Source organism: Carettochelys insculpta, chromosome 4 (genome assembly GCF_033958435.1).
Source record: "Carettochelys insculpta isolate YL-2023 chromosome 4, ASM3395843v1, whole genome shotgun sequence".
Classification (NCBI taxonomy): domain Eukaryota; kingdom Metazoa; phylum Chordata; order Testudines; family Carettochelyidae; genus Carettochelys; species Carettochelys insculpta.
Genome location: NC_134140.1, coordinates 138,897,412 through 138,923,246, shown reverse-complemented (window position 1 = coordinate 138,923,246; position 25,835 = coordinate 138,897,412). Strand labels below are relative to the sequence as shown.

Genomic DNA, 25,835 nt, shown 5'->3' with positions numbered 1-25,835 from the left:
GAAGCATAAGCTTTCGTGGGCAAAGACCCGCTTCATCAGATGCGTGAGTGGGGGGGTGGTTTCAGAGGGGTATTTAAAGAGTGGGGTCCCAGTAAGAGGGACGGCCACAGCTGACAAGGTCTATTCAGCAAGGTGGAAATGTCACAGTATCAACAGTACTTATCAAAAGAGATAAAAGCAAGTCAGATCAGACAGGGGGATGTGGGCCTTTGTCAGCATCTGATGGGGAGCTATCAACACCCAAAGCAGAGAAATTGTCTTTGTAAGTAACAGAGTAAGCCGTGCTAGTCTATACACTATCAAAACAAAAAGCAGTCAAGTAGCACTTTAAAGACTAGCAAAATAGTTTATTAGGTGAGCTTTTGTGGGACAGACCTACTTCTTCAGACCATAGCCAGACCAGTTCTGGTCTGGCTATGGTCTGAAGAAGTGGGTCTGTCCCACGAAAGCTCACCTAATAAACTATTTTGCTAGTCTTTAAAGTGCTACTTGACTGCTTTTTGTCTTTGTAAGCTACGAGCCACTCCCAGACTCTGTTTAATCCATGGTTAATGAAGTCAAATTTGCAAATAAATTTCAGCTCAGAGATTTCTCTCTCTCTTTGATTTCTGAAAATTTTTTGTTTCAGAACTGTCACCCTTAAATCTGCCACTGAGTGTCCAGGGAGATTGAAATGCTCTCCCACAGGCTTCTCTACATTGCTGTTCCTGATGTCTGATTTATGTCCGTTTATTTTTTCATGGAGAGACTGTCCAGTTTGGCCAATGTAAATTGCAGTGGGACATTGCTGGCACATGATGGCATATATTATATTAGTGGATGTGCAGGTAAAGGAGCCCCTGATGATATGGTTGATGTTAGGTCCTGTGATGGTGTCACTGGTGTAGATGTGTGAGCAGAGTTGGCAGCGAGGACTGTTGAACCAGGCCTAGAGTCACTGGTTTGTGATTTGTAGTGGCTGGTGAGAATTTGTTTAAGGTTGGCAGGCTGTCTGTAGGCGAGAACAGGTCTGCCTCCCAAGGTCTGTGAGAGTGAAAGATCATTGTTCAGGATGGGTTGCAGATCACTGATGATGCGCTGGAGATTCCTTAGGTGGGGGCTGTATGTGATGGTCAGTGGTGGTCTCTTGTTTTCCTTGCAAGGCCTGTCTTGTAGCAGGTGGCTTCTGGGTGCCTGTCCGGCTCTATCAATCTGTTTCCTCACTTCCTTTGGGTGGGTATTGTAGTTTGAGGACAGCTTGGTAAAGGTCTTGTAGATGTTTGTCTCTGTCTGATGGATTAGATACGGTTGTACCTTCGTGCCTGGCTGTAAACAATGGATCATGTAGTGTGCCTTGGATGAAAGCTGGAGGCGTGTAGCTAAGCATAGCGGTCTGTGGGTTTTTAGTATAGGGTGGTATTTATGTGACTGTTACTTATCTGCACAGTAGTGTCCAGGAAGTAAATCTCTTGTGTGGACTGGTCCCGGCTAAGGTTGATGGTGGGGTGGAAACTGTTGAAATCACGGTGGAACTTTTCAAGAGCCTCCTTCCCATGGGTCCAGATGATGAAGATGTCATCAATGTAGCACAGGTAGAGGAGGGGCACTAGGGGACGAGAACTGAGAAAGCGTTGTTCCAGGTCAGCCATAAAAATGTTGGCATACTGTGAGGCCATGCGGGTGCCCATAGCAGTGCCACTGATTTGAAGGTATAATTTGTCCCCAAATCTGAAATAGTTGTGGGTGAGGACAAAGTCACAAAGCTCTGCCACCATTTCTGCCTAAGTTTCATCAGGGATAATGTTCCTAACAGCTTGGAGTCCATCGTGGTGTGGGATATTGGTGTAAAGGGCCTCTACATCCATGGTGGCCAGGATGGTGTTTTCACCCTGTAAGTACCGCTCTGAAACCACCCCTCACTCATCCATCTGATGAAGCGGGTCTTTGCCCATGAAAGCTTATGCTCCAAAATATGTTAGTCTGTAAGTTGCCACAAGACTTTGTTCTTGAAGCTACAGACTAACACAGCTACCTCTCTGAAATTTGAAAGGAGGTATTGTATAGTTAATTTGTGTATTGTGGAGGTATAAATGAGGTTTTTGATCAGCAGTAATTCTGCACTATGATGCAGTTTTCAGTTATGTGATTGGATACTAACTTTTTCCCTGCAGGACCCCTGCCTCATACAATGCACTCTGGGATTAAATCAGGGTTGTGTAGTAGAAGAGGGAGGCAGTTGTCTCCAGGACTCCTTGCGTTGTGTAGCTGAACTTTGGAAGGTGTGTGGCAAATGAAGTAGAAGACCACAGGAGAAAAGATGATCTCATAATTATGGTACTAGAGGGAGAAGCATACTTCGTCAGTGGGCTTCACAGATGTCTGCTGGTAGCACAGAAAGAGAGACTCAGAAATTTTGTATTTCATTTCAGGATCTAGAGAGTAGAATAGGGAGCGTACTCCAGTGTTGGCTCCAGCCTGTCTGTCTTCCAGTTTCCTCATCTAGTCAGTCATAATCTCCATACGCCACCTCACCTAACCCAACGGTGACACCTCTCATTACAGTCCCAATCTGCTTCCCCAGCCAGCCGTTTTCTCCCACCGCAGACTCCAAAGCAGATTTCTGCTCACTTCCCCATGCTTCCTATCACTAGACCTTGACTGCCAGTTCCCTCTTTGGGGTCCTTATTCAGTCTTGGTTTTCTATCCCCTCTAAGCTCTTCAGTCTCCTCCCCACCCCACAGATCCTTGTCTGTCTTCCTGCCTCGTGCATTCAGTCCTGCTTTCCCCCTTTTTTCCTGTTCTAGCCCCTCCTTCTCCACTCCAGCTCCCAGTCTCGATACCCTTTCCCTGGCTCCTTGTACCAGTCCTTTCCCTTCCCCAGCTCTTGGTTTTATCTTCTGTGCACCTCAAACAGTTTGCTTTTTGCTTTTGCTGGGCCTAGTGGGATGAACACTGACAATGCAGACTTTTTCTTCAGTTTTTTTTGGCTGGTGCAATCTGGAGCAGCAATTATAAGGAAAGTTGTTTAACAAATTTCTGCAGAGCATATGCTAAGATTATTTAAAGGTTCATAATGTGGCCAAATTATGAGTTTCTTGCTCAGACCAGTAAAAGGGCACATCTGACACCTGGACCTACTACATCCCCCATTCCCCCCCCCCCATTTTAATGTCCCCGTTCTAAAGCATGAAAGTGCTAGTTCTTTTTAACAAAACAGCTATATGAATGTTTAAGATGGGCAAAACAATTTTTCTTTGGTCTTATTCTTTGAAACAGATGAACCTCTTTTGCTGAAACTTCCATCCAGAAATTTACTGAGGCAGATGCTTGGCACAGGAAATTTCACTCTAAATAATTTGAAGTTTTGCGAAGTTATAAACAATTAAAACCAGAGCTGTCTTGTAGGGAAGTATCAGGCACATTTTCAATGCAGGTGGCACACATACCTCAGTCTGCAAGAATCTCTCACTGGCTAGAGATGATTAATTATTGACTAGCTCTTTTTTGTTGGATCAGTTAATTTTCTCTTTCTGGAATTCTGTCAGTTAAATATGTGGGGTTTATCAGCTGCAAGATGAAATATTTACCAGTGCTTTTTCATTCAGAATGCGTTGTGGTCTTGCAGCTTCATGACAAGCGTTGTTGATTGAGCTGCCCCAATATCTGCGTCTTACCTTTCGGGTCCTTGAGACTGATTCTTCACTGTATTGGACACTCTAATGTCATTCACACCTGTGTAAAATAGGTCTGAAATGGTCATCCAGAATTGGGATCATTTTACTAACTTCGTGCAGTAGGCAGGGCAGTGGACGTCTGGGTTCCTGGTGTTTAATATGTGATGTTAGTGGTTAAACTGGTTGACCAGTAAACTTCACCTAAACCAGGGGTCAGCAACCTGTGGCTACAGAGTTTCATGCGTCTCTTTAAGAAGTCATTTGTGGCTCTGAACACGGCCATTGCTGATTCCTCTTGCGGGTCTCTGTTAGCTCCTTTGCCTTGGCAGAATGGTATGGCTCTGCCAGAAATGTTCTCTCTGAAAATATTACAGGAACAGATTATAGCCATCCCCCCCTACTCAGAGGGATGTCATGGGGGAAATTGGTTGAAGGGCAAGTTGACAGGGTCCCTTCAGGCATTTTCTCTGATGGGGAGGGGTTGGGGGGCAGCCCCTAATGCCAGTGACCGCATGGGCTGTGCTGGGGGAGGTGGTTGAATAGCCATTTGAGATGTTTCCCCCCCGTGACATGCAGCCCCTGAAAACCTTTGCTGCAGAGGGGAGATTTCCCCCTGGCAACAGGCAGCCCCTGAAAATCTTTCCCTTGTTTGGAACCTTCACTACATGCAAGCCAGCACATGGTGCCATCTGGCAGTATGGTCTGCAGCTAACCACAGGCATGTGCTTTTATGGGGTTGTGGGGCTAGCCATGTGATGTGGTTGGGCAATGGATAGACCCCAACTCCATGGTGCCTTTGATGCACAAGGGAGGGGGGCTTCCCTTGTGCAAATGTGAACTGCAGAAAAGTTTCTTAGCCTCTCATGCAAGCATGACCCTCCACAGCCTCGCTGCCACATTGTGTGGTGGGGTGGGAGCTGTCACCAATGCAGAAGAAAAATTCTCTGTCTTTCCTGCTATATCCTGTTCAGGGAAGAAGCCACTACATAGGCCTGGGGCTATTTTTTCATGGGTAGTTGCGATCACTGAGCTGATAATAAAGAAATTAATTCAAAATGCACCCAGGTGCCCACTACAATTTCTTGGGTTCTTTAAGTGATAGTTCCATGGTGCACCACTGTAGGTGTTGGGCTCATCCCAGCACTGCAAACTGGAGACTCTTCAAAGATGTATGTGGCTGGTCTGCACACGCAGTGCTGCCACGTCTCCCTGTTCGTGCTCTTTTGATCCCATGCGCAGACCAGCTCAAGCCAGTTCCTCTGAACCACCCCAGGCTGCAGACAGAGCTAACTGCCCCCCCACCCCAACTTGACATTGAGAGTCTCAAAAAATCTCTATTTTCTGCATATAGTTCTTATTTTTGTTCCTCAGTTGTTGTTCATTAGTTATTTCCTTAAAATAAAAAGAGAGAGGTTACTCTTCAAACCTTGTCTGTTATACGTAAATCTTAAAGTTGAACCATAGTTAAGTCTAAAGTTAAGTTTTTGTTGCAGATCAAGTTAGAAGTTCAAGTCTGGGCTTCACTTTTCTTCTGTTTGTTTGCTGGTTCTGTCACCGCAACAAGAACTAGGCTGCATTGAACCTTTTCATTGTGCCTGGCTCACAAGGCTTTAAGAAATGTGAACAGTGCCCTGAAGAAATTCCTGCCTTGAATGGTCACTCTGAGTGCATAAGGTGGCTGGGAGAGGGTCACATCCCTCCAAAATGTCTGCATTGCACAAAACTAATGTCCAGAGCTCGGTGCAATCAAAAAATGCCCCTAAAAATTATTTTATTTGACAAGGCTCTTCAGCCTTCTACCGAAGAGACCACCAGGGTCCTGGAAAAGCCTGCACTTAAGCACAGGGCTTCCTCTTCAACCACTGTTCCCTCCAGGAAATCTAAAGATTTGCCGACCAGGTTGTTGCCTGCTGTATTGCAGAGCACTCCTGAGGTTACAATAAAGCCTGGCACCTCTCGTACTGCCTCTTTAAATTCTAAGGCAGCTGTGAGCAACAAAATGGCAAAGTCCACTGCACCAATACTGAATCCTTTGGGCATGAAGTCTTCGGAACTGAGAGCACAGACGTCTTCCTCCAAGTGCTTGGTTCTCAGCATGTTGCCATGGACAACATCCTTGGCACTGACCATTGTTACGGCACCGGCAACAATACCAGCATTGCTGGTGCGGACTTCTCCGCACCAATCTCCAGCACAGTCTTCACACACATCATCAGCACCAGAAGCCCCCTCATGATGCTGGACTGAGGAAGTCACCAACTAAGTCACGGTACCGGAGCCCATCTCCATGCTCGCTATCACCAACTTTTTTCCCCAGCATTCTTTCCATCTCTGAAGATGCTAACACAGATCACCTCCTCCACGATGCTCTGAGCTATGCAGACTGCCCTTCCCTTTCTTAACCGCTGAACATAACAAGGTGTACCGCTGTCATCTGTCACCTTCACCACCTTCATCTTCCAGGATGTCCTGCAAGTGGTTTTCTTCACATCAGAGATCTGTGCTGGGACTGGCATAGATGCTCTTATGAGTCGGTACACTCCCTCCACTTCAGCAGCTGTCTCTGTCACAACTGCTGCCACCATTACTTTCTTTGGCGATACTCCCCAGGTTACGTCTACACTAGCACACTACGTCGAAGTAGCCTATTTTGACATAAGAGCATTGAAATAGGCTACTTAGATGCGTATCGTCTACATGTCCTCCAGGGCTGGTGCCATCGACGTTCAACATCAAAGTAACGATGGAGAACATTGAAAGGAGCCACCCCAGAAGGAAATGTGGAGTGTCCACACACACAAGCGCTCCCCGTCGAAATAAGGGGCCAGCAAAGCCCCAAGCTGCTCTCTTGAAGGGCCCCTCCCAGACACACACAGCCTGCACAGCACGAGATCCACAGAGCCAACGACTGGTTGCAGACCCCATGCACGCAGCATGGACCCTGAGCTGCAGCAGCAGCCAGAAGCCCTGGGCTAAGGGCTGCTGCACGCGGTGACCATAGAGCCCTGCAGGGGCTGGACAGAGCATGTCTCAACCCCTCAGCTGATGGCTGCCATGGGAGGATCCCGCTATTTCGCCGTAGCGGGCCGCGTATCATCTACACATGCCCTACTTTGACATTGAACGTTGAAGTAGGGCACTATTCCCATCTTTGGATAGGAATAGCGATTTCGACATCTCGCTGCCTAACATCAATTTCAATGTTGAAATAGCGCACGGCGCACGTAGATGCAACGCGTGCTATTTCGACGTTGTGCCAACTACTTCGAAGTAGCTGGCTAGTGTAGATGCACTCCTAGAGAGGAATAATTTGACAGCTTTTGGTAGTGGTGTTGCTCTATTACAAGCTACGTCTCTTCTTGACTGTTGCCTGTTCTGGCCCCATCTCCGCCTCCGCAGTCTGCATCACCCCAGCAGCTGGAAGCAGAAATAGTGCTTGCATCTGACACAGAGGAGCAGGAGCCTGCTGCAACTCCCAATGACCAGTCGTCGTCTTCACCTGACGAGGCCATCATTGTGGGGGATATTTTGCCCCTACATGACACAAAGCCGTTTAATGATTTATTCAAAAGGGTGTCTGTTAGCCAGGACGTACTGCTTGCCAAGGTACAGGAGAAACGGTGCTGGCTTTTAAGCAACAGTTGTCAAAATCTTCCAGAGTAGCCATACCCATGGAAGAGGACATCAGAGGTGTCCGATGACAGATGGCAAACCCATTGGGGTCATTGTTTGGTCCTGCTTAGAGCAGGGGGCTGGACTCTGGCTTTTTTTAGGTCTCTTCCAGCTCTATTGTTCTATGATTCTGTCATCGTCGTCGTCATCAGTAACCATGGGCTCAGTGCCTGTTGGTGTCTGATGCCTATCTCACTGTTTCCTTCCATCTTTTCCTGTCCTGTGTGGTTTGGCTTAGTTTCTGTAGACTAGCTTTGCACCAGTCTACTATATCATCTATCCGTTCTCTGTGGGGTCTGCCTCTCCTATTTGAACCGTCCATTATGCTGAATACCAGCATCTTGATTTGTTGTTCGTCATTCATTCTGCAAATATGCCCAAATAGTTGTAACTTCCATTTTATAACCTTTTGCAGCAGGTTCTCTTTTGGCTGTATTGTTCTGTATAATTCCTCATTGGTGACCTTCTGCATCCATCCTATTCTCAGCATCTTTCTATAACAACTCCTTTTGAACGCCAGTATTCTTCTTTTCAAATCATTCATTATCACCCATGTCTCACATCCATACAACATGCTGTTGAATACACGTTTTCAAGATGCTCAGCTTTGTTGTTAAGCTGATTGCTTTGCTTTTCCAAATCTTATCCATCACCTTCAAACTTGCTCTTGCTTTCACTATTCTAGTCTCTATTTCCTTCTTACAGTTTAGCTCGTATGTTATGTTGCTCCCCAGATATATGAACTTCTCTACATTTTCTAGTTCGATACCATCGACACTGATCTTCCTTCCTATTTCCTTATCTCCAAATACCATTGTTTTTGTTTTATCTATGTTCATAATCAGTCCGTACCTTTTCCCTTGTTCGTTTAACACCTGCACCATTTTTGCTAGCTTCTCCTCATCTTCCTCAATGACAACTATATCATCCGTGAACCTCAAGTTGTTAATTCTTTTCCCGTGCACAGATACCCCTTCTACCTCTTCCTTGATCTAGTCCATCGCTCCCTCCAGATGTGCGATGAAGATACTAGGTGATATTGGATCTCCTTGTCTTGTGCCTCTACTAGTTTTAAACCAACTTCCCAACTCCCCCATGTTCTCACTGCTGCCTCCGCATCGTCATTGATATCCTGTTTCAGTACCTCCTGCTAATAAGAAGCCCATTAAGAAATGCTTTGTTCCTCCAGAAGGGATGGAGTTCCTATTCACACATTTACAACCAAACTCACTGGTGGTAGATGCTGTGCTGTATAGGTTATGCACATTGCAGTTGAGGGGAGCAACAACAGACAAGGAAGCCAAACAACTCGACACCTGTGGGAGGAAGCTATGCTGTTCAGCTACTCTCCTTCTCTGCATAGTGTACTACGCGTCTCTCTTCTCAAACTACGACTGCTACAACTATGCTAAATTGATGCCACTTCTGAGCTACTTACCAGAGTCTGAGGCCAATCCTCAGGTTGGTGGTTAAGGAGGGCTGTACCGCAGCCAGGACAGCTGTTCAGCTGGCCGTGGATGTAGCAGATATAGTGGCAAGAGCAACAGCCACCACGGTTGTAATGTAGCTTGCCTCATACCTACAAGCCGACGCCATACCTAAGGAGCTGCAGTCGAAAGTCAAAGACCTACCCTTTGATGAAAAGAAATTATTTGCAGAGAATACTGACTCAATCCTTCGCTCTAGTAAGGACTCTTGAACGACGCTATGCACTCTGGGAATATATACTTCTCCCTATAGGAGGCAGTGTTACCAACCCTACCAGAGGGATTAAGAAGCTGTTTGTTTTTTACAGACCACAGCCTTATCAGGCCTTACAAACAACCCCGCTCTCAACAAAGGCCACAAAGGGATAGAAACCAAGGCAGATGTAACTCATCTTCCTAGCTCTTATCAGTCAAGAGCAGCAACATTGTCAATGTCAGTTCCCAACCTTCCAGTGTGTTTCTCCCTTCTTCCACCAATGAGCATCCATCACCACCGACAAGTGGGTTCTGGAGATAGTAAGATCAGGTTCTATCATTCCGTTCATCTCCATCCCACCTTCCACACTACCCACCCCAGCCCTCTTCAGGGACCCCTCTCACAAGAATCTACTGTGCAAGGGGGTGGACCATCTCCCATCTATAGGAACAGTAGAACAAGTTCCCAACAAATTCAGGGGCAAAGGCTTCTACTCCTACTATTTCCTCACGCAGAAGAAAAGTGGTGGCTGGAGACCAATAATGGACTTGCATTTGCTGAACCGATATGTGTGAAAGTCTTAATTCCAATCCTAGACCTCAACAATTGATTTGCTGCTCTTGACCTCCGAGATACCTACTATTACGTCATTAGTCACTGGGCTCTCAGACGAGTCCTACGATTCACCATAGGGATGGATTGCTTTCAATACAGGTATCAGAGAGGTCACTGTGTTAGTCTGTAGGTTCGAGAACAGGAAGAGTCTTGTGGCACCTTATAGAACTAACAGATATTTTGGAGCGTAAGTTTTTGTGGGCAAAGACCCGCTTCATCAGATGCATGAGTGGTGGGGTGGTGGTTTCAGAGGGGTATTTAAAGAGTGGGGTCCCAGTAAGAGGGAGGGCCTTTCAATACAGGGTCCTTCCATTTGGACTCTCGACAGCCTCCAGGGTGTTCAAAAAAACTCTGGCAGTAGTGGCAATTTACCTGCATCGACATGGGGTCCTGATATTCCCCTACCTGGATGTCTGCCTCATAAAAGGACCCTTTCCCACAAAGACGGCACACATGGTGCACACTACAAAGTTTTTTTTTTTCATTCTCTGGGTCTTCTCATCAGTGAGAAAAATTCAACCCCCCAACCTAGGGAAGATCTAGAGCAAGGTTTCCCAAACTGTGGGTTGCAACCCATGTTTGGCTAGTGATTACGTTTGAAAAGGGTCACCGGCTGGGTTGGGTGGCTCCACAGGTGGCTCTTAAGAAGCCATTCACACTGAAGTGGTACTGAACTTCTTAATTGGATTAACAGCTGTCAGGCAGGTAAGCCAATCAATTAAATTGAGAACCATTTCAGCTACCACACGGAGAACTGCATACTGGAGGAGCACTGCCCAGCTCAGGTGAGGGTGGGGGTCTGAGTCTGAGGTTGAGAGGGAGGGCAGAGCTGATCAGCTCCCTTGCTTCCAGCCTCTGCAGGAGATGGTGTTCCCCCAGCAGGGTTCCCACAGCTAGCGCTGCCTGTGGGGCTCTGCTCACCCACAGCTTCCAACCACAGTGGGGGTCGGGGTCTCCCCCCAGCTCCAGCTAGGATTCCCACAGCTGGCTCTGCCAGCCAGGTCTCTGTCCCAGCTGGCTTCCAGCTGCAGGGATAGGGGGTTCCCCCCAGATTGCACCTGGGGTTCTTGCAGCTGGCTCTGCCCTAGGCGGTTTCCAGACATGGGGGTTGGGATCCCTCCCCCGTACCCTGTCAGGGTTCCCACAGCTGGGGCTCCACACCCCAGCCGGCTTCCAGCCATGGGGATGGGAGTTCCCCTTGTATCGTCAAGGGTTCCTGTGGCTGGCACTGATGGTCCAGGGCTCTGTGCCCCAGCTGGCTTCCAGATGTGGGGGTTAGGGTTTCCCCCACACCCGGGTGGCTGGTGCTGCCAGCTAGGAGCTCCACGCCCCAGCTGGCTTCCAGCCACAGGGTCCCCATGCCTCCCTTAGCCCCCTCCAGCCCCTGAGTGAGACCTCCCTAGCCCGCTTCAGCCTCTGAGTGATTCCTAAAGCCTGAGTGTGACTCCTCTAGTCCCCTCCAGCCCCTGAATGTGACTCCCGTAGCCCGAGTGTGATATCCCTAGCTCCTGAGGGAGACATGCCAGCCTCCCCTCGCCCCTGAGTGTAACTCTGTAGCCTCTGATTGTGGGATTTAAGCTGGGGAAGCAGTTTGGGGTGAGTGTCTTTCCACCATTACAACTCTGATTAACTATAGTAAATGTAGTGTTATTTTATTAATACATTTCCCTTTTCTATGAAATAACTATTACGAATATATAATTACAAGGGGGCAGAATTTTATATTCTTGCCTCAGGCACAAAATTAGCTAGTTACAGCACTGTTTCCCCCCCCCCCCCGCACATTTTTTGAATTATCTTGCATCACCAAGTTTTCCTGAATTGTCAAAATGTGTCCCCAGCTGGAAAAGGTTGGGAACCGCTGATTTAGAGTTCATTGGGGCTTGTCTCGATGCAACTACAGCGAGAGCATACTTCCCCTTTACAGGTTCCAGGCCATTCAGGACCTCATGGGCAGTCCCACAGTCCAAGTAGTGGTAGGCCTCACACTCATGGGCCACATGGCAGCTATAACTTTTGTGGTACAGCACACCATACTTCATTTTTTGCTTGCTGCAACGTTGGGTGGCCACTATTTACAGCAGCACACGCCACAGCCTTCACTGCTCGGTGGTACCTCCACCTCATGTACTTATGTCTCTTTCATGGTGGCAGAGCAGGTAAAACTTCCTGTCCGTAGTTCTGTTCCATCCCAGGCAACCTTCCCGACATATTACTCCAAATGCCTCCTTACTAGAGTGGGGAGCCTACATGGACACCCTGTCCATTCAGAGGCGATGGTCCCTGCAAGAATGCCTACTTCACATCAACTTACGGGAGCGCAGGGCCGTTCTCAGAGCCTACCAGGATTTCTGGTGGTACGTTCAGGGTACTACAGTAAAAATACTAACAGACAGCGTGGCGACAATTTACAATATCATTCGCCAGGGAGGGGCCTGTTCACGTTCTCTCTGTGTGGAGTCAGTCCAACTTTGGAATTGGTGCATATGGATTGACATCATGCTTGCGGTGTCTTACTTACCTGGGCTCAGCAATGTTCCGGCAGATTTGCTGAGCAGACACTTCACACTGGATCATGAGTGGGAACTCCACAGTGGAGTTGTCCGCTCCCTGTTCCAGTGTTGGGGCACTCTCCTCATTGACCTCTTCGCCACCTATTGCAATGAGAAATGTCATTAGTGGTCCGAAGTAAGTCAAGCATTCTTAAGGATGTGGAAGGGCCCTCTCTTTTATGCCTCTTCCCACCCCCCCGCAATGTTACTCATTCCCAGAGTACTTCACAAGGCCAGAGTAGATGAGACCATCATGGTGTTAGTGGCCCCTTGCGTGGGCTCGGAAACTCTGGTTTCTCTTCTTGCAGCAAATATCGCCGTACCTTTCATATCTTCCACCCCTCCTATCGGCTCTTCTAATGCAGAACTAGGGAGCCCTACGAGATCCTCAGATGTGCAGGCTACACCTTACAGCATGGTTCCTAGTTGGTTCGGTGAATCCGAACTTTTCTGCACACCGGTCAGGGAAATCTTAGAGTGCAGCAGGAAGCAAACTACTAGGATTGCTTCCCTTTCCAAGTGGCACACGTTTGCAATCTGGTGCTCAGTACAGCACGTAGAACCACTGATGTCTCCCCTTCATGCTATTTTGGACTATGTAATGCACCTAGAAGATTGGGGATTGGCATTACCCTCCCTTAGAGCGCATCTTGCTGCGATTATGGAATTCAGAGGGCATATAGACAGGTTCTCAGTATTCGCCCACCCAATCACTAAAAGATTTCTCAAAGGGTTCATAAATATGTACCTCCCATGCAGACCGACTCCTTCCTCGTGGCGTCTTGACATAGTACTATAGGTATTGATGAGACCACAGTTTGAAGCCCTGGGCTACTTCCTCTCAAGTTACTTACCATGAAGGTAGCCTTTCTTCTTGCCATTCCATCCGCCTGTAGAGTCAGCAACATATCAGCCCTTATGGTGGGACTTTCGTACGCAATCTTCACTAAGGACAGAGTAACCCTCAGACATCACCCACTTTCATTCTTAAAATCTTTTCGGCTTTTAACATCAAGGAACTAATAATATTACCTGCATTTCATCCTAAACTGCATTCATCACTGCAGGAAACGGCACTGCACACACTAGTCATGTGCTGGTACTTGGTTTCTAGATGGGCCTAACAAAAACGTTTCAGAAAACAGACTGCCTGCTGGTTTCATTGGTGGAGCACTCCAGGGTGAACCTGTTGTCCCAACAGATAGTTCATATCATCACTGTATGCATCACCACATGCTACTCTTCCAGCCAGACACCTTTCCCAATGCAACCATGGGCTCATTCCATGAGAACAGTGGTGGCTTTGACAACTTTTCTGAAGGGAGTACTTGTTAGAAAGATCGGCATAGCAGCTACCTGGTCATCCCGTGACACCTTTGTGAGGCACTTTGCTGTCCAGAACCAATGGGCTACAGACACTTCAAAGAAGAAAGCAAAGCTACTCACCTTGGTGCAGTAATTGTCGTTCTTCGAGATATGTGTCCCTGTGGGTACACTGCTATCCACCCTTCTCTCTGCTTTGGAGCCTGGCTTGTGTGTCTGTCTTTTTCAGATTCTGGAGAGGTTTTTGAGGAATGGGCTTGAGCTGATCTGCGCATGTGATCAAAAGAGCGTGAACGGAGAGAAGCGGCATCAGTGCATGCACAGGCTGGTGAGGTACAGCGTTGAAGAGTCTGATCTGCAGCACTGGGATGAGCCCAGCACCTACTTGCTTTCTTTGTAGACCCGACTCTCGGTAGGTGACTCTGTAGAAAGCAAGTAGGTGCTGGGCTCGTCCCAGTGCTGCACATCAGAGACTCTTCAAAGACTGTATATGGCCAGTCTGTGCATGTAGGTGTTGCTCCTACAGTGGAGCACCCATGGTGACACACATCTTGAAGAACAATAGTTAGTGCACTGAGGTGAGTAACTTCACTTTCCCTGGTGACAAATTCAAATTTGTGGGCTTCCTGTTACCGACTTCCTGCACACCTGGAGAGCAGCAGAGATGTAATTGGCCAGAGCGGACAACTGTGGGGCATTGTGGGATATGTATGGGACACTTCTGGAGGGTAATGAAGTCTATTTAAAGAAATGGCATTTCCACACTAGCATTAATTTGACCTTTTTAATTTGAAATTGTTTGAAATGCACCCTAGAATACTCAAGGAGCTGAAAGAGGAGATATCTGAGCCTTTATCTATCATCTTTGGGAACTCAGGGGAGACAGGAGAGATTCCGGAAGACTGGAAAAGGGCAAATATAGTGCCCATCTATAAAAAGGGGAATAAGAATAACCCAGGAAACTACAGGCCAGTCAGCTTAACTTCTGTGCCAGGAAAGATAATGGGAGCACGTAATTAAAGAAGTCATCTGCAAGCACTCGGAAGGTTGTAAGGTGTTAGGGAACAGCCAGCATGGATTTGTAAAGAACAAATCATGTCAAACTAATCTGATAGCTATCTTTGATAGGATAATGAGCCTTGTGGATAGGGGAAAAGTGGTAGATGTGGTATACCTAGACTTTAGTAAAGCATTTGATATGGTCTCTCATGATATTCTTATAAAAAAAAAAAACTAGGTGAATACAATTTAGATGAGGCTACTATAAGGTGGGTGCATAACTGGCTGGATAACCATACTGAGAGAGTAGTTCTTAATGGTTCTCAATCCTGCTGGAAAAGTATAACAAGTAGGGTTCCACAGGGGTCTGTGTTAGGACTGGTTCTGTTCAATATCTTCATCAACAATTTAGATATTGGCATAGAAAGTACGCTTATTAAGTTTGCAGATGATACCAATCTGGGAGGGGTTGCAACTGCTTTGGAGGACAGGGTCATAATTCAAAATGATCTGCATAAATTGGAAAAATAGTCTGAGGTGAACAGGATGAAGTTTAATGAGGACAAATGCAAAGTGCTCCACTGAGGAAGGAACAATCAGTTTCACGCATACAGAAGGGGAGAGACTGTCTAGGAATGACTACAGCAGAAAGGGATCTAGGGATTATAGCAGACCACAAGGTAAATATGAGTCAACAGTGTGATGCTGTTGCCAAAAAAGCAAACATGATTCTCGGATGCATTAAGAGGTGTTTTGTGAGCAAGACATGAGAAGTCGTTCTTCTGCTTTACTCTGCGCTGGTTAGGCCTCAGCTGGAGTATTGTGTCCAGTTCTGGGCCCCGCAGTTCAAGAAAGATGTGGAGAAATTAGAGAGGGTCCAGAAAAGAGCGACAAGAATGATTAAAGGTCTAGAGAATGTGACCTGTGAAGAAAGGCTGAAAGAATTGGGCTTGTTTAGTTTGGAAAAGAGAAGATTGAGGGGCGACATGATAGTGGTTTTCAGGTATCTAAAAGGGTGTCATAAGGAGGAAGGAGAAAACTTGTTGTTTTTGGCCTCTGAAGATAGAACAAGAGGCAATGGACTTAAACAGCCACAAGGGAGGTTTAGGTTGGCCATTAGAAAATAGTTCCTAACTGTTAGGGTGGTCAAACAGTGGAATAAATTACCAAGGGAGGTTATGGAATCTCTATCTTTGGAGATATTTAAGAACAGGTTAGCATATCGATGTCTGTCAGGGATGCTTTAGACAGTACTGAGTCCTGCAATTGGGGCAGGAGGCTGGACTTGATGGCCTCTCGAGGTCCCTTCCAGTCCTAATATTCTATGATTCTATGCCAACTCGCTTTGTGGGTGTAATATCAAATTTAGTGCTCCTGAAAATTGACCTGATGGCATTCACAGTGAAGACTGTGATACTGTGAAATTGAGCTAACTGCTTTAAAATCAGTCATATCAGTCAGTGGCTGATATGCGATTTTAGCTTCACCACTTGCGTAGCTAAAATTGACTTTTCAGCTGTCGACTTTTGTGGCTGTCTTCACGGAAGGAGGTCGACAGGAGCACTCCTCACATCGACCTTCCTTTTAATCCTAGTGGCTTGTGCCATTTTGCGCGTGCACGAAACAGTGCCCCAGAAAATTGACCCTGAGTAGGTCGATCTTCAGAGGTAATGTAGGCAGAGCCTGAGGGGGGTAAGCTTGGGCATGGGGTGTGCAATTTGGGGCTCAGAGGGGTTAAGCTTGGGGATGGGGGAGCAGGTTTGCAGAATGGGGGGTAAAGCTTGAAGGTGGGGGGCAGGTTTGGGGGCTGACGTGGGTAGAGCCTGGCGATGTGGATAACTTAACTTTCTGACTGGTACAAAACCATTGTGTGTGCACTGTTCTTAAAATAGGAGTGACAAAATGTATGGTTTGACGTTATTTATTAATGACTGTCTCATATTCATGTGCATTGACTGTGAGGTCACCCTTACCTCATTTCCTGGAAAAATCATGGAGGGGATCCTCAAGGAATCCATTTTGAAGCACTTGGAAGAGGGGAAGTAATCAATAGTAGTCAACATGGATTCACCAAGGGCGAGTCATGCTTGACCAATCTGATAAGCTTCTATGATGAGGTAACTGGATCTGTGGATGGAGAAGTCGATGGATGTGATAGATCTCGATTTTATTGCAGAGCTTTTGGTACAGTCTCCCAGAACATTCTTGCTGATTTACTTAAGGAAGTATGGATTGATACATGGATTGTAAGATGGATAGAAAACTGGCTTGACAGACAGGCCCAGTGGGAAGTGATCAGCGGCTCTATGTCTGGTTGACAGTTGGTTTTAAGTGGAGTGCACCAAGGATGGGTTCTAGAGCTGGTATTGTTCAACATCTTTATTAATGACCTGGATGAGGGGATAGATCACACCCTCAGCAAATTTGTGGATGACACTAAGCTAGGGGGGAGAAATACATACATTGGACGGTAGGGATAGGTTCCAGAGTGTCCTAAACAAATTGGAGATTGAGCCAAAGGAAATATGCTGAGCTTCAACAAGCAGAAGTGCAGAGTGCTGCACTTGGGACAGAAGAAGCCGAAACATCTTTACAGGCTGGGGCCAACTGGCTAAGTAGCAGTGCAGCGGAAAAGGACCTGGGGATTACAGTGTATGAGAGGCTGGATATGAGTCAACAGTGTGCCCTTGTAGCCAAGAAGGCTAACAGCATACTGGGGTGCATTAGGAGAAGCATTTCCAGCAGCTCTAGTAAAGCTGTTATTCTAGGAGCTCTATAGGGAGGGCTTAGGGGGTGGGGTGGGGTGGTGTTGCCCCGCTTCTGCCCCCGCAGTAGGTTAACTTGTTTAACTTACCACTTAACTGATTAACTAAATGCAACTTTACATCTCAACTTGGAGTGTTTGGCTTCATTACTTGTTATCCCATTTTTTAGGAAATATTTTTGTCTTGAAAGTAAAAGGTTTGAACTGTATTAGTGTAGTCATTTCTGTTTAAGATCTTTTAATGCAGCATATTCATTTCCAGTTTCTTGTAAAGGTTCTTACATGTGGTAATTCACAGAAGAAATATGCCATATTGTTGTGTATTGTGCTCTACTTCAAATATTTTTATGTAGTTGAATTTTTTTGTCTCAGTAGTTCCAGTGGAAAAATGCTATGGACCTAACTTCTGAGCATCCCCACTGCAGGATACCAGACTAGTACATACTACCTACTTGTTACATTTCTTGGACACAGCGTATGTTGTGGCAAGGTTCCTCTGTAAGTGGTGAACTACTAAAAGACTTGGGTGTTACAATTGTTCAGAGGCAGAAAGATCTGGATATTCATCAGTAAAAGGTGCCTCAGCAGCAACAACTGTAGTAAAGACAGAGCAGGTTCCACAGTTAGCATATTTCACAGTGAGTCAGTGTGTATGCAGCATCTCAGATAGCTGCCTGCAGGAGGAAACCAAAACTGTATATTGAAAAATAGTCATGTTTCATGATTATGATGCTAAGTCATGTGATCTTTACTATACATTAAGTTGCCAACTTAGCTTTACCCAAGAAAGGATTCTTTGCTGCAGTGTTTACAAAAAAGGGAAATCGTACATTGTGGTTTTATGCCTTCACCATGACTAGGAGACCCTTACCAGTAAATAATGTGTGTCCCTGAGGTAAGACGTTGTTTCTGCTTTCCCTGTACAGTGCTGCTGCAACACGGAGCTGATCCAAACATTCGGAACACTGATGGGAAATCAGCGCTGGACCTGGCAGATCCTTCAGCAAAAGGTGTACTCACTGGTAAGAGACACAAGTTTCTATTGAATATCTGCTACAGTTCATTGTATACAAACTGTTTCAACCTCTTCAATGCTGACTGTCTTTCATGTTTCTTTCATATGAAAGCAGCAAAAATGTACATATTATTACTGGGTTCTTTACTGAGCTGATGTAACTGCCATTAATTGCCATGCTTCCAGAGGTTTGAATTGCTTATTTCACTTATTTGAGAGAATTATCATATTGGAAAACATCATTCATTATTCACTGCATTATCACTAGCCTTCATGTGGGTTGAATAGCAGCCTCCAACACTGGGGAGTGGGTGGGGGGAGTCAGTTATTCAACAGTGAAGGTCTTAACAGTCAAGGACATTTGTGTTACTATAATAGTAGCTATGATCAGAAAGGTAACCTGCTACCTTATTGATTAAATCAATATTTACTATAGATTTGTGTACTGCTCTTCTTTATCTTAAGCCATTTAGGTATAAAAGTGATGGATAACACTGACTTCTTTCTGTGGGCTATTAACCTAACCATTAAAGAATACTTTGCACATTTATTTTTACTAATGCAATATCTTTATATAGCTTTTATATAATTTACTCACTTTAAAATATCAGTGAACATTAAATATTAGTATCCTGTAGAAGAGTTTGTGTTAAAGTTCATATGCATTTTGTGACAGGTTTTGTTTTGAATGAGCTTTGGGAAATAGAGGTTACAAGGAGGTAAGTGGCTGTAAAAGCATAATTAGGTGGGGGATGAGATTCAGCAATCGACCATTGTTGTTGTCAACTAGCCATTTCTAGTGTTTTATTTGTCTTTGCTCTCTTGCCTCCCTCCCCTTTTGTATTGACTAGTTAATTTGCAGTTGATACGTGAATAAAAAAAACTCTCTCCCCCTCTGTACATTTATGTTTAGGAGGGGTGAATAGATCTGCCATCACATTTAGTTAGAAGATATTTTCTCCCTATTTTTTCCTCAATATTCTTTTATACATTATCATCTAAAGCTTTTGAGTAAACAGAGTTTGTGAAACAAAGCTCTTTAAACACATGACTTAAGTTATTTTCCCCATCTTATATTTAAAGAAACTCCGGTAGTGTTAACATTAATGTTAACTGTGCTAATCAGGCTCATCTGATTTTTCTCAATTAATGAAAGGTAATTCTGTGTACAGACAGTGTGCGCAGACAGGGTGTATGTGGGAATTAAGGCAACTTTAAACTGCCTAGGAGGAGTTTCATGGGAATGGAAAATTTAATTACAAGTGACATAGGAAATTTTCAGCTTTGGGATCACAGACTCAAAGCAGCTTTTCAGGCTCTCTGTATGGCCTACTCAGGCATCAGCAGTAAATTCAGGAAGAAGTCGTTCAAAGGTGATGTCACTAAGACATGGCCCCTAACCATATTAAGTAGAATCATAGCATACTAGAACTGGAAGGGACCTCAAGAGATCATCAAGTCCACTCTTCTGCCTTCATGGCAGAATCAAGTACCATCAGGATCATCCTCAGCAGATGCCTATCCAATCTGCTCTTGAAATGGCTAATCATAGAGAATTCACAACCCCTCCCTGCTCCCCAGGCAATTTATCCCAGTGTTTAACCACGCCGACAGGAAGTTATTCCTAATGTCCAACCTAAACCTTTTTCTTTGCAATTGAAGGCCATTGCCTCTTGTCATGTGAGAGGTCAAAGGGAATAATTTTTCTCCCTCCCACTTGAAGCACCCTTTTAGGTACTTGAAAGCAGTTAGCGACTCCCATTTCATTCTTCTCTTTTCCAGAATAAACAAGCCCAGTTCTTTCAGTCTTCCTTCATAGGTCATGCTTTCTAGACCTTTAATCTTTTTTGTTGCTCTTTTCTGCACCATCTCCATTTTCTCCACATCTTTCTTGAAACTTTGTTCCCAGAATTGAATGACAGCTGAGTCCTAATCAGTGCAGAGTGGAGCGGAAGAATTAATTCTTATGGCTTGGTTATGACGCTCCTGCTTATGCAGCTCAGAATCATGTTTTTTTGCAACAGTGTCCCACTGTTTACTCATATTTAGCTTGTGGTCCCTTGCGACCCCTAGTTAACTTTTTGTAGTGTTTCTTCCTAGACGATCATTTCTAATTTTTAAGTGGAGTACTTTTTGCATTTGTCCGTTCTTAAACTTCAACCTGTTTATCTCAGACCATTTCTCCAGTTCGTCCAGATCATTTGAGCACTGGCTGCTAAATCCAGGGTTGTGAGTTCAGTCCTTGAGGAGGCCATTTAAGAATCTGGGGCAAATAGATTTAAAAAAAAAAAAGAGAGAGAGAGAGAGAGGGTGGTTGGTCCTGCCAAGAGGGCGGAGGACTGGAGTCAATGACCTTCTGAAATCTCTCTCAGCTCTGTGAGATATGTATCTCCAGAGCACTTGCAACCCCTCCTAGCTTGCTATCATCTGCAAACTTTATAAGCGTACTCCACTCCAGTATCTAAATAATTGATGAAGATGCTAAACAGAACTGGACCCTACAGTGATCTCTCTAGAATCTCACTTGTTATGCCCTTCCAGCGTGACTTTGCTGCTGAGCGAGGAGGGAGAAACAATATCAGGAAATGTGGAAATGGCAGAGGTGGTTAATGACTTCTTTATTTTGGTCTTCAACAAGAAATCTGATGCAGAAATGCCTAATATGATGAATGCTGGTGGAAAGCGGGTAGGTTTGGAGGACAAAATAAAAAAAGAGTAAGCTAAAAATTACTTGTCTGCAAGTCACCATGGCCTGAAGAAATGGATCCTAGAACACACAAGGAGCTGATAGAGGAGGTATCGGAACCTTTAGCTATCATCTTTGAAAAATTCTGGAAGTCGGGAGAGATCCCAGAAGACTGGAAAAGGGCAAATATAGTGCCCATCTATCAAATGGGGGAAAAAAGAACAACCCAGGAAACTACAGACCAGTCAGTTTAACTTCTGTGCTGGGAAAGATAATGGAGCAAATAATTAGGGAGCTCATCTGCAAACATATGGAAGAACATATGGTAATAGGTAACAGCGAGCATGGATTTGTGAAGAACAAATCATGCCAGACCAATCTGATAGTTTTCTTTGACAAGATAGGGAGAAGCGGTGGATGTGGCATTTGACATGATCTTGCATGATCTTCTTATCAATAAACTAGGCAAATACAACTTAGATGGGGCTACTATAAGGTAGGTGCATAATAGGTTGGATAACCGTTTTCAGAGAGTAGTTATTAATGGTTCACAGTCATGCTGGAAGGGTATAATAAGTGGGGTTCTGCGGGGTCTGTTTTGTGACTGGTTCTATTCAATATCTTCAACGATTTAGATACTGGCACAGAGAGTATGCTTATTAAGTTTGCAGATGATACCAAGCTGGGAAGGGTTGCAACTGCTTTGGTGGATAGGATCATAATTCAAAATGATCTGGGCAAACTGGAGAAATGGTCTGAGGTAAACAGGATGAAGTTTAATCAGGACACATGCAAAATACTCCACTTAGGAAGAAACAGTCAGCTTCATATTTACAAATGGGAAACAACTGTCTAGGAAGGAGTACTGTGGAAAGAGATTTAGGAGTCATAGTGGACCACAAGTTGAGTCAACAGTGTGATGCTGTTGGGGTGGGGGGGGAAGCAAACGTGATTCTGGGATGCATTATCAGAAGTGTTGAGAACAAGACATGGGAAGTCATTCTTCTGCTCTACTCAGCACACTTTAGGCCTCAGTTGGAATACTGTGTCCAGTTCTAGGCACCATATTTTAAGAAAGGTGTGAAGAAATTGGGGAAGGTCCAGAGAACAGCACCAAGAATGATTAAAGGTCTTGAAAACATGAGCTATGAGGGAATACTGAAAGAACTGGGCTTGTTTAGTTTAGAATAGAGAAGACTTAGAGCGGACATGATAGTGGTTTTCAAGTACCTAAGAGTGGTACAAGGAGGAGGGAGAAAAATTGTTCTCCTTGGTCTCTGAGGATAGAACAAGAGGCAATGGACTTGAACTGCAGCAAGTGAGGTTTAGGTTGGACATTAGGAAAATCTTCCTAACTGTCAGGGTGGTTAAACACTGGAATAAGTTGCCAAAAGGAGGTTGTGGAATATCCATCACTGGAAATATTTGAGCAGCTTAGATAGACATCTATGAGGGATGGTCTGGATAGTGGTTCATCCTTCCGTGAGGGCAGGGGACTAGACTCAATGACCTCTTGAAGTCCCTTGCAGTCCAGTGTTCTATGATTCTATGAACCAATAATAACTACTGTGAGAATGGTTATCCAGTCATTTACCCACCCACTTCATAGTAGCCCTTAGTTTCCATTTCCCTAATTTATTGACTGAAAAGGGTATGGCAACAGTAAATGGGGATCTTTTCACAGATTTCAATGGTTATTGGAAATGGCCTTCTGGAAGGTGGTAGACTCTCCCTGGAGTAAGCAATTTTTTGCAGTATGGAGCTTGCAGTTGTTCTTTCTCTTAGCACAAGAGTGACTGACTGCTGAGGGATATATTGAGACATAGATGGAAGTTAAAAGTCTGTACCAGTGCTGCATTTAAACTTCAAACATAAACGGAACCAGAGTTGCTTCTATTCTTCCTTTTTCCTCTCATTGAGACGGTGTCTGAGTCATCCAAGGCCCTTCTAGTTCCATCTCTCTGGCTGTCTCTCTGTATCGTCCAGTTCCTTCTCACTTATGGGATGCCAAGATCCAGACCACTTCTTTCCAATTGCTAATGGAGGATTGGTGGGGGTGGGGTGATCCTGAGAAGCAGAGAAAATGGTTAGAGAAGCGGTCCTGGTTTTGACTCTGGACCCCAGCTCAGGGAACCTGTAGATCACAGCTATCTGCTATGTCTGATTTTAATGCTGCTTAAATTCCCTGAACCACTTCTTCATGGGGCTTTCAGTTTCCTTGCCCTTACCTTAGGGCTCTGTCAGTATCTACCAGTAGTCCATGGTCTCTCACCAGCTCTCCACTCAGAGCCCTCTGAGGTGGTGCCTCTCCCTCAGGTAATCAGTAACCCTTTGTCTTCCTCCTTAAGATCTCCAGTGACACTAAGTTGAATATGGTCCTGCCTCTCCTTTTGTAGTCCTTCCTGACCCCTGATTGGCTGGTTTCTCCTCCAGTCTCTCTAGCCTGCTTGGCAAACCTCTCTATGGCTTCTCTTTTGGGGAGAGTGTTGCAAGGGCTCCTGCTTCCAGCAGGGGGCTTCAGGTCCTGGTCCACCCTGTCACAGGCTCAGTGTTGATCTAACACTTCTCCTGGCAAAAGCAATGCTGAAACTTCTGAATTTAATGGGAGCAGAGTTATACCAATTATATTGGAAAACTCATCCAAGCCTTCATTATGTTTCTGTCTTTAGAGAATTCACTTATTAAAGAAATTCTGATTTATAGCTGTTTTGTTTATGTAGGGTTCAAGTGTCCATGTGTGTAATATGGTCACTGTTGCATAGTTTATGGGACACTGAGCTTCTTCCTACAAGATCATTTATTTACCCAGAGACTTTTATGCATTGTTACATGCTTTGGGAGTAAACTTCAGCGGTGAACTTTTTGTGAACAGAGAAGTCAATAACTGGGTAAGTCATAGAAGATATATTTCATCCAGATTTAGATGTAAGAGGAAAAACCTACATTTGCTCAATAAAGGGAGTTTCTTTGTAGATTGCATTTGCAGCAATGTTTAGGCACAGTGGTGGTAATTATCACATCCACAGTGATTGTTTTCTTCATTTCTTGACTAGGCAAATGAATGAAAGGGTGTATAATGCAAGGCCTTCAGGGAAGACTTCCAGCTTTTCTTCTATTACATTTTGTTTTTGTACAGAGAAAGTGCAATGTAAATGACGGACCAGTTCTATGATGAAAATGACATTTTGAAGTTTATTTGAAAATTTAAAACTGAAGCTTCATCTAGACTGAGTTAAAATCAATATTTATGAGAAGAGATTGTTTAAATTTTTTTTATAATTTAAATTCAAGTGTTTACAATCATTCTAGAAAATCAGCCCCCCGTGTTTCCTTGTTGAGTTTCCGTGTCTTCATTTTCTTATCCAAATTCGACTTCATGAGCAATGCATTCTGGGTACCTCCCCCACAGTGGCACATCCCCGGTTGCTTGTTGATGTTTGGTGTCCGAATCCTGCAATGCAAAGCACTTCCTGAGAATTCTGAGCGCTCAGTAACCAAGTGAAACGAACTGCAGATGGCACCATTTTCCCTGGCATTTTCTCCACAAGTACAAGCATGGATCCACAGCTGCTTCAAGTGCTAACATTCATCATTTTGTCATCCACCAGTGCTGTCATCCAGTTTCTCGGACAATCAGGTCTCCTAGTGAGGTTTCCATATCGTGGTGCTTCTGCTTCTAATAATAGATATACTGGTGATATAGTAATCAAAAATTCACTCGGCCGAATAGACAAGTTGCTCGACTGTGTTCCCAGACTGTATAGCTGCTGGCTGCCCTGGATTCATTGCTGACAGTGGAGTGGCGGTTTTGGACCTGTGAGACCAGCACACACTGGTGGGACCATGTAGTTTTGGAGTTCTGGGACAACCAGCAGTGGGTGCAGAACTTTCGCATGTGGAAGTCCACCTTTATGGTCCTTTGCGATGTTCTGTCCTCTGCCCTGGAGCACAGCAACACAAGAATGAGGCCAGCATTAACAGTGTGGAAGCAAGTGGCAATTGCTTTGTGGAAGTATGCAATGCCTGACAGTTACCAGTTAAGTAGCAAACCAATTTGGGGTAGGCAGATCTACAGTGCAGTCCGTGGTGAAGTAGGTGGCCCATGCAATCTGTCACTGTCCCTTCAAGAAGACTGTGACCCTTGGAGATGTTTAGGCTATAGTGGATGGCTTTGCTGCGCAGGGGTTCCCTAACTGCAGTGGGGCAATTGATGGCATGCACATCCCCATCCTGCCCTCCCTCCCCCCCCCAAGCATATGGCCCCTCAGTGTATAAGCAGAAAGGGGTACTTTTTGATGGTTTTGCAAGGGTTGGTGGATCATAAGGGTTATTTCACAGACATCAACATGGGTGGTTGGGAAGGGTTCACGGTACATGCATATTCAGAAATTCTGGGCTGCCCGGAAAGCTCATGGATGGTACTTTTTTCACAGACTGTAAAATCATGATTGGTGATGTGCAGTTGCCTATTTGTTGTTTTGGGTGACCTTGTCTACCCCCTGCTCCCCTGCCTTATGAAATCCTACACAAGAGCCCTGGACCTCATCAAGAAAAACTTTAATGAAAAAAACTCAGCCATTGCAGAATGGCAGTGGAATGCGCCTTTGGATATTTTAACAGCGAGATTCAGATGTTTATTGACCCATTTGGGTCTTTTGGAAGCTAATATCCCCACCGTGGTCGCAGTATGTGTAATTTTGCACGACATTTGTGAATTGCGGTGTGAGACTTCCCCTCCATCTGGAATTCTGAGGCTGAGGCCATGAGCAGGGCTTACTCGCAGCTTCCTACACAGCCGTTCACCAACAGCCATGGTGAAACAGTAGCAATAAGGGAGGTTTTAAAAGACATGTTTGTGAATGAGTGGCAGTGA

At 45.1% G+C, this 25,835-nt stretch overlaps 1 protein-coding gene across 1 annotated transcript in view; it reads left to right on the top strand.

The window, feature by feature from the left end:
* The window catches only part of TNKS (tankyrase), a 315,995-nt gene that overhangs the window by 24,678 nt on the left and 265,482 nt on the right, over nucleotides 1–25,835 (top strand). Inside the window, exon 3 of the mRNA XM_074993939.1 lies at nucleotides 18,188–18,283. Within this exon, the coding sequence (XP_074850040.1) occupies nucleotides 18,188–18,283 (96 nt within the window). The remainder of the gene's footprint in view (nucleotides 1–18,187; nucleotides 18,284–25,835) is intronic.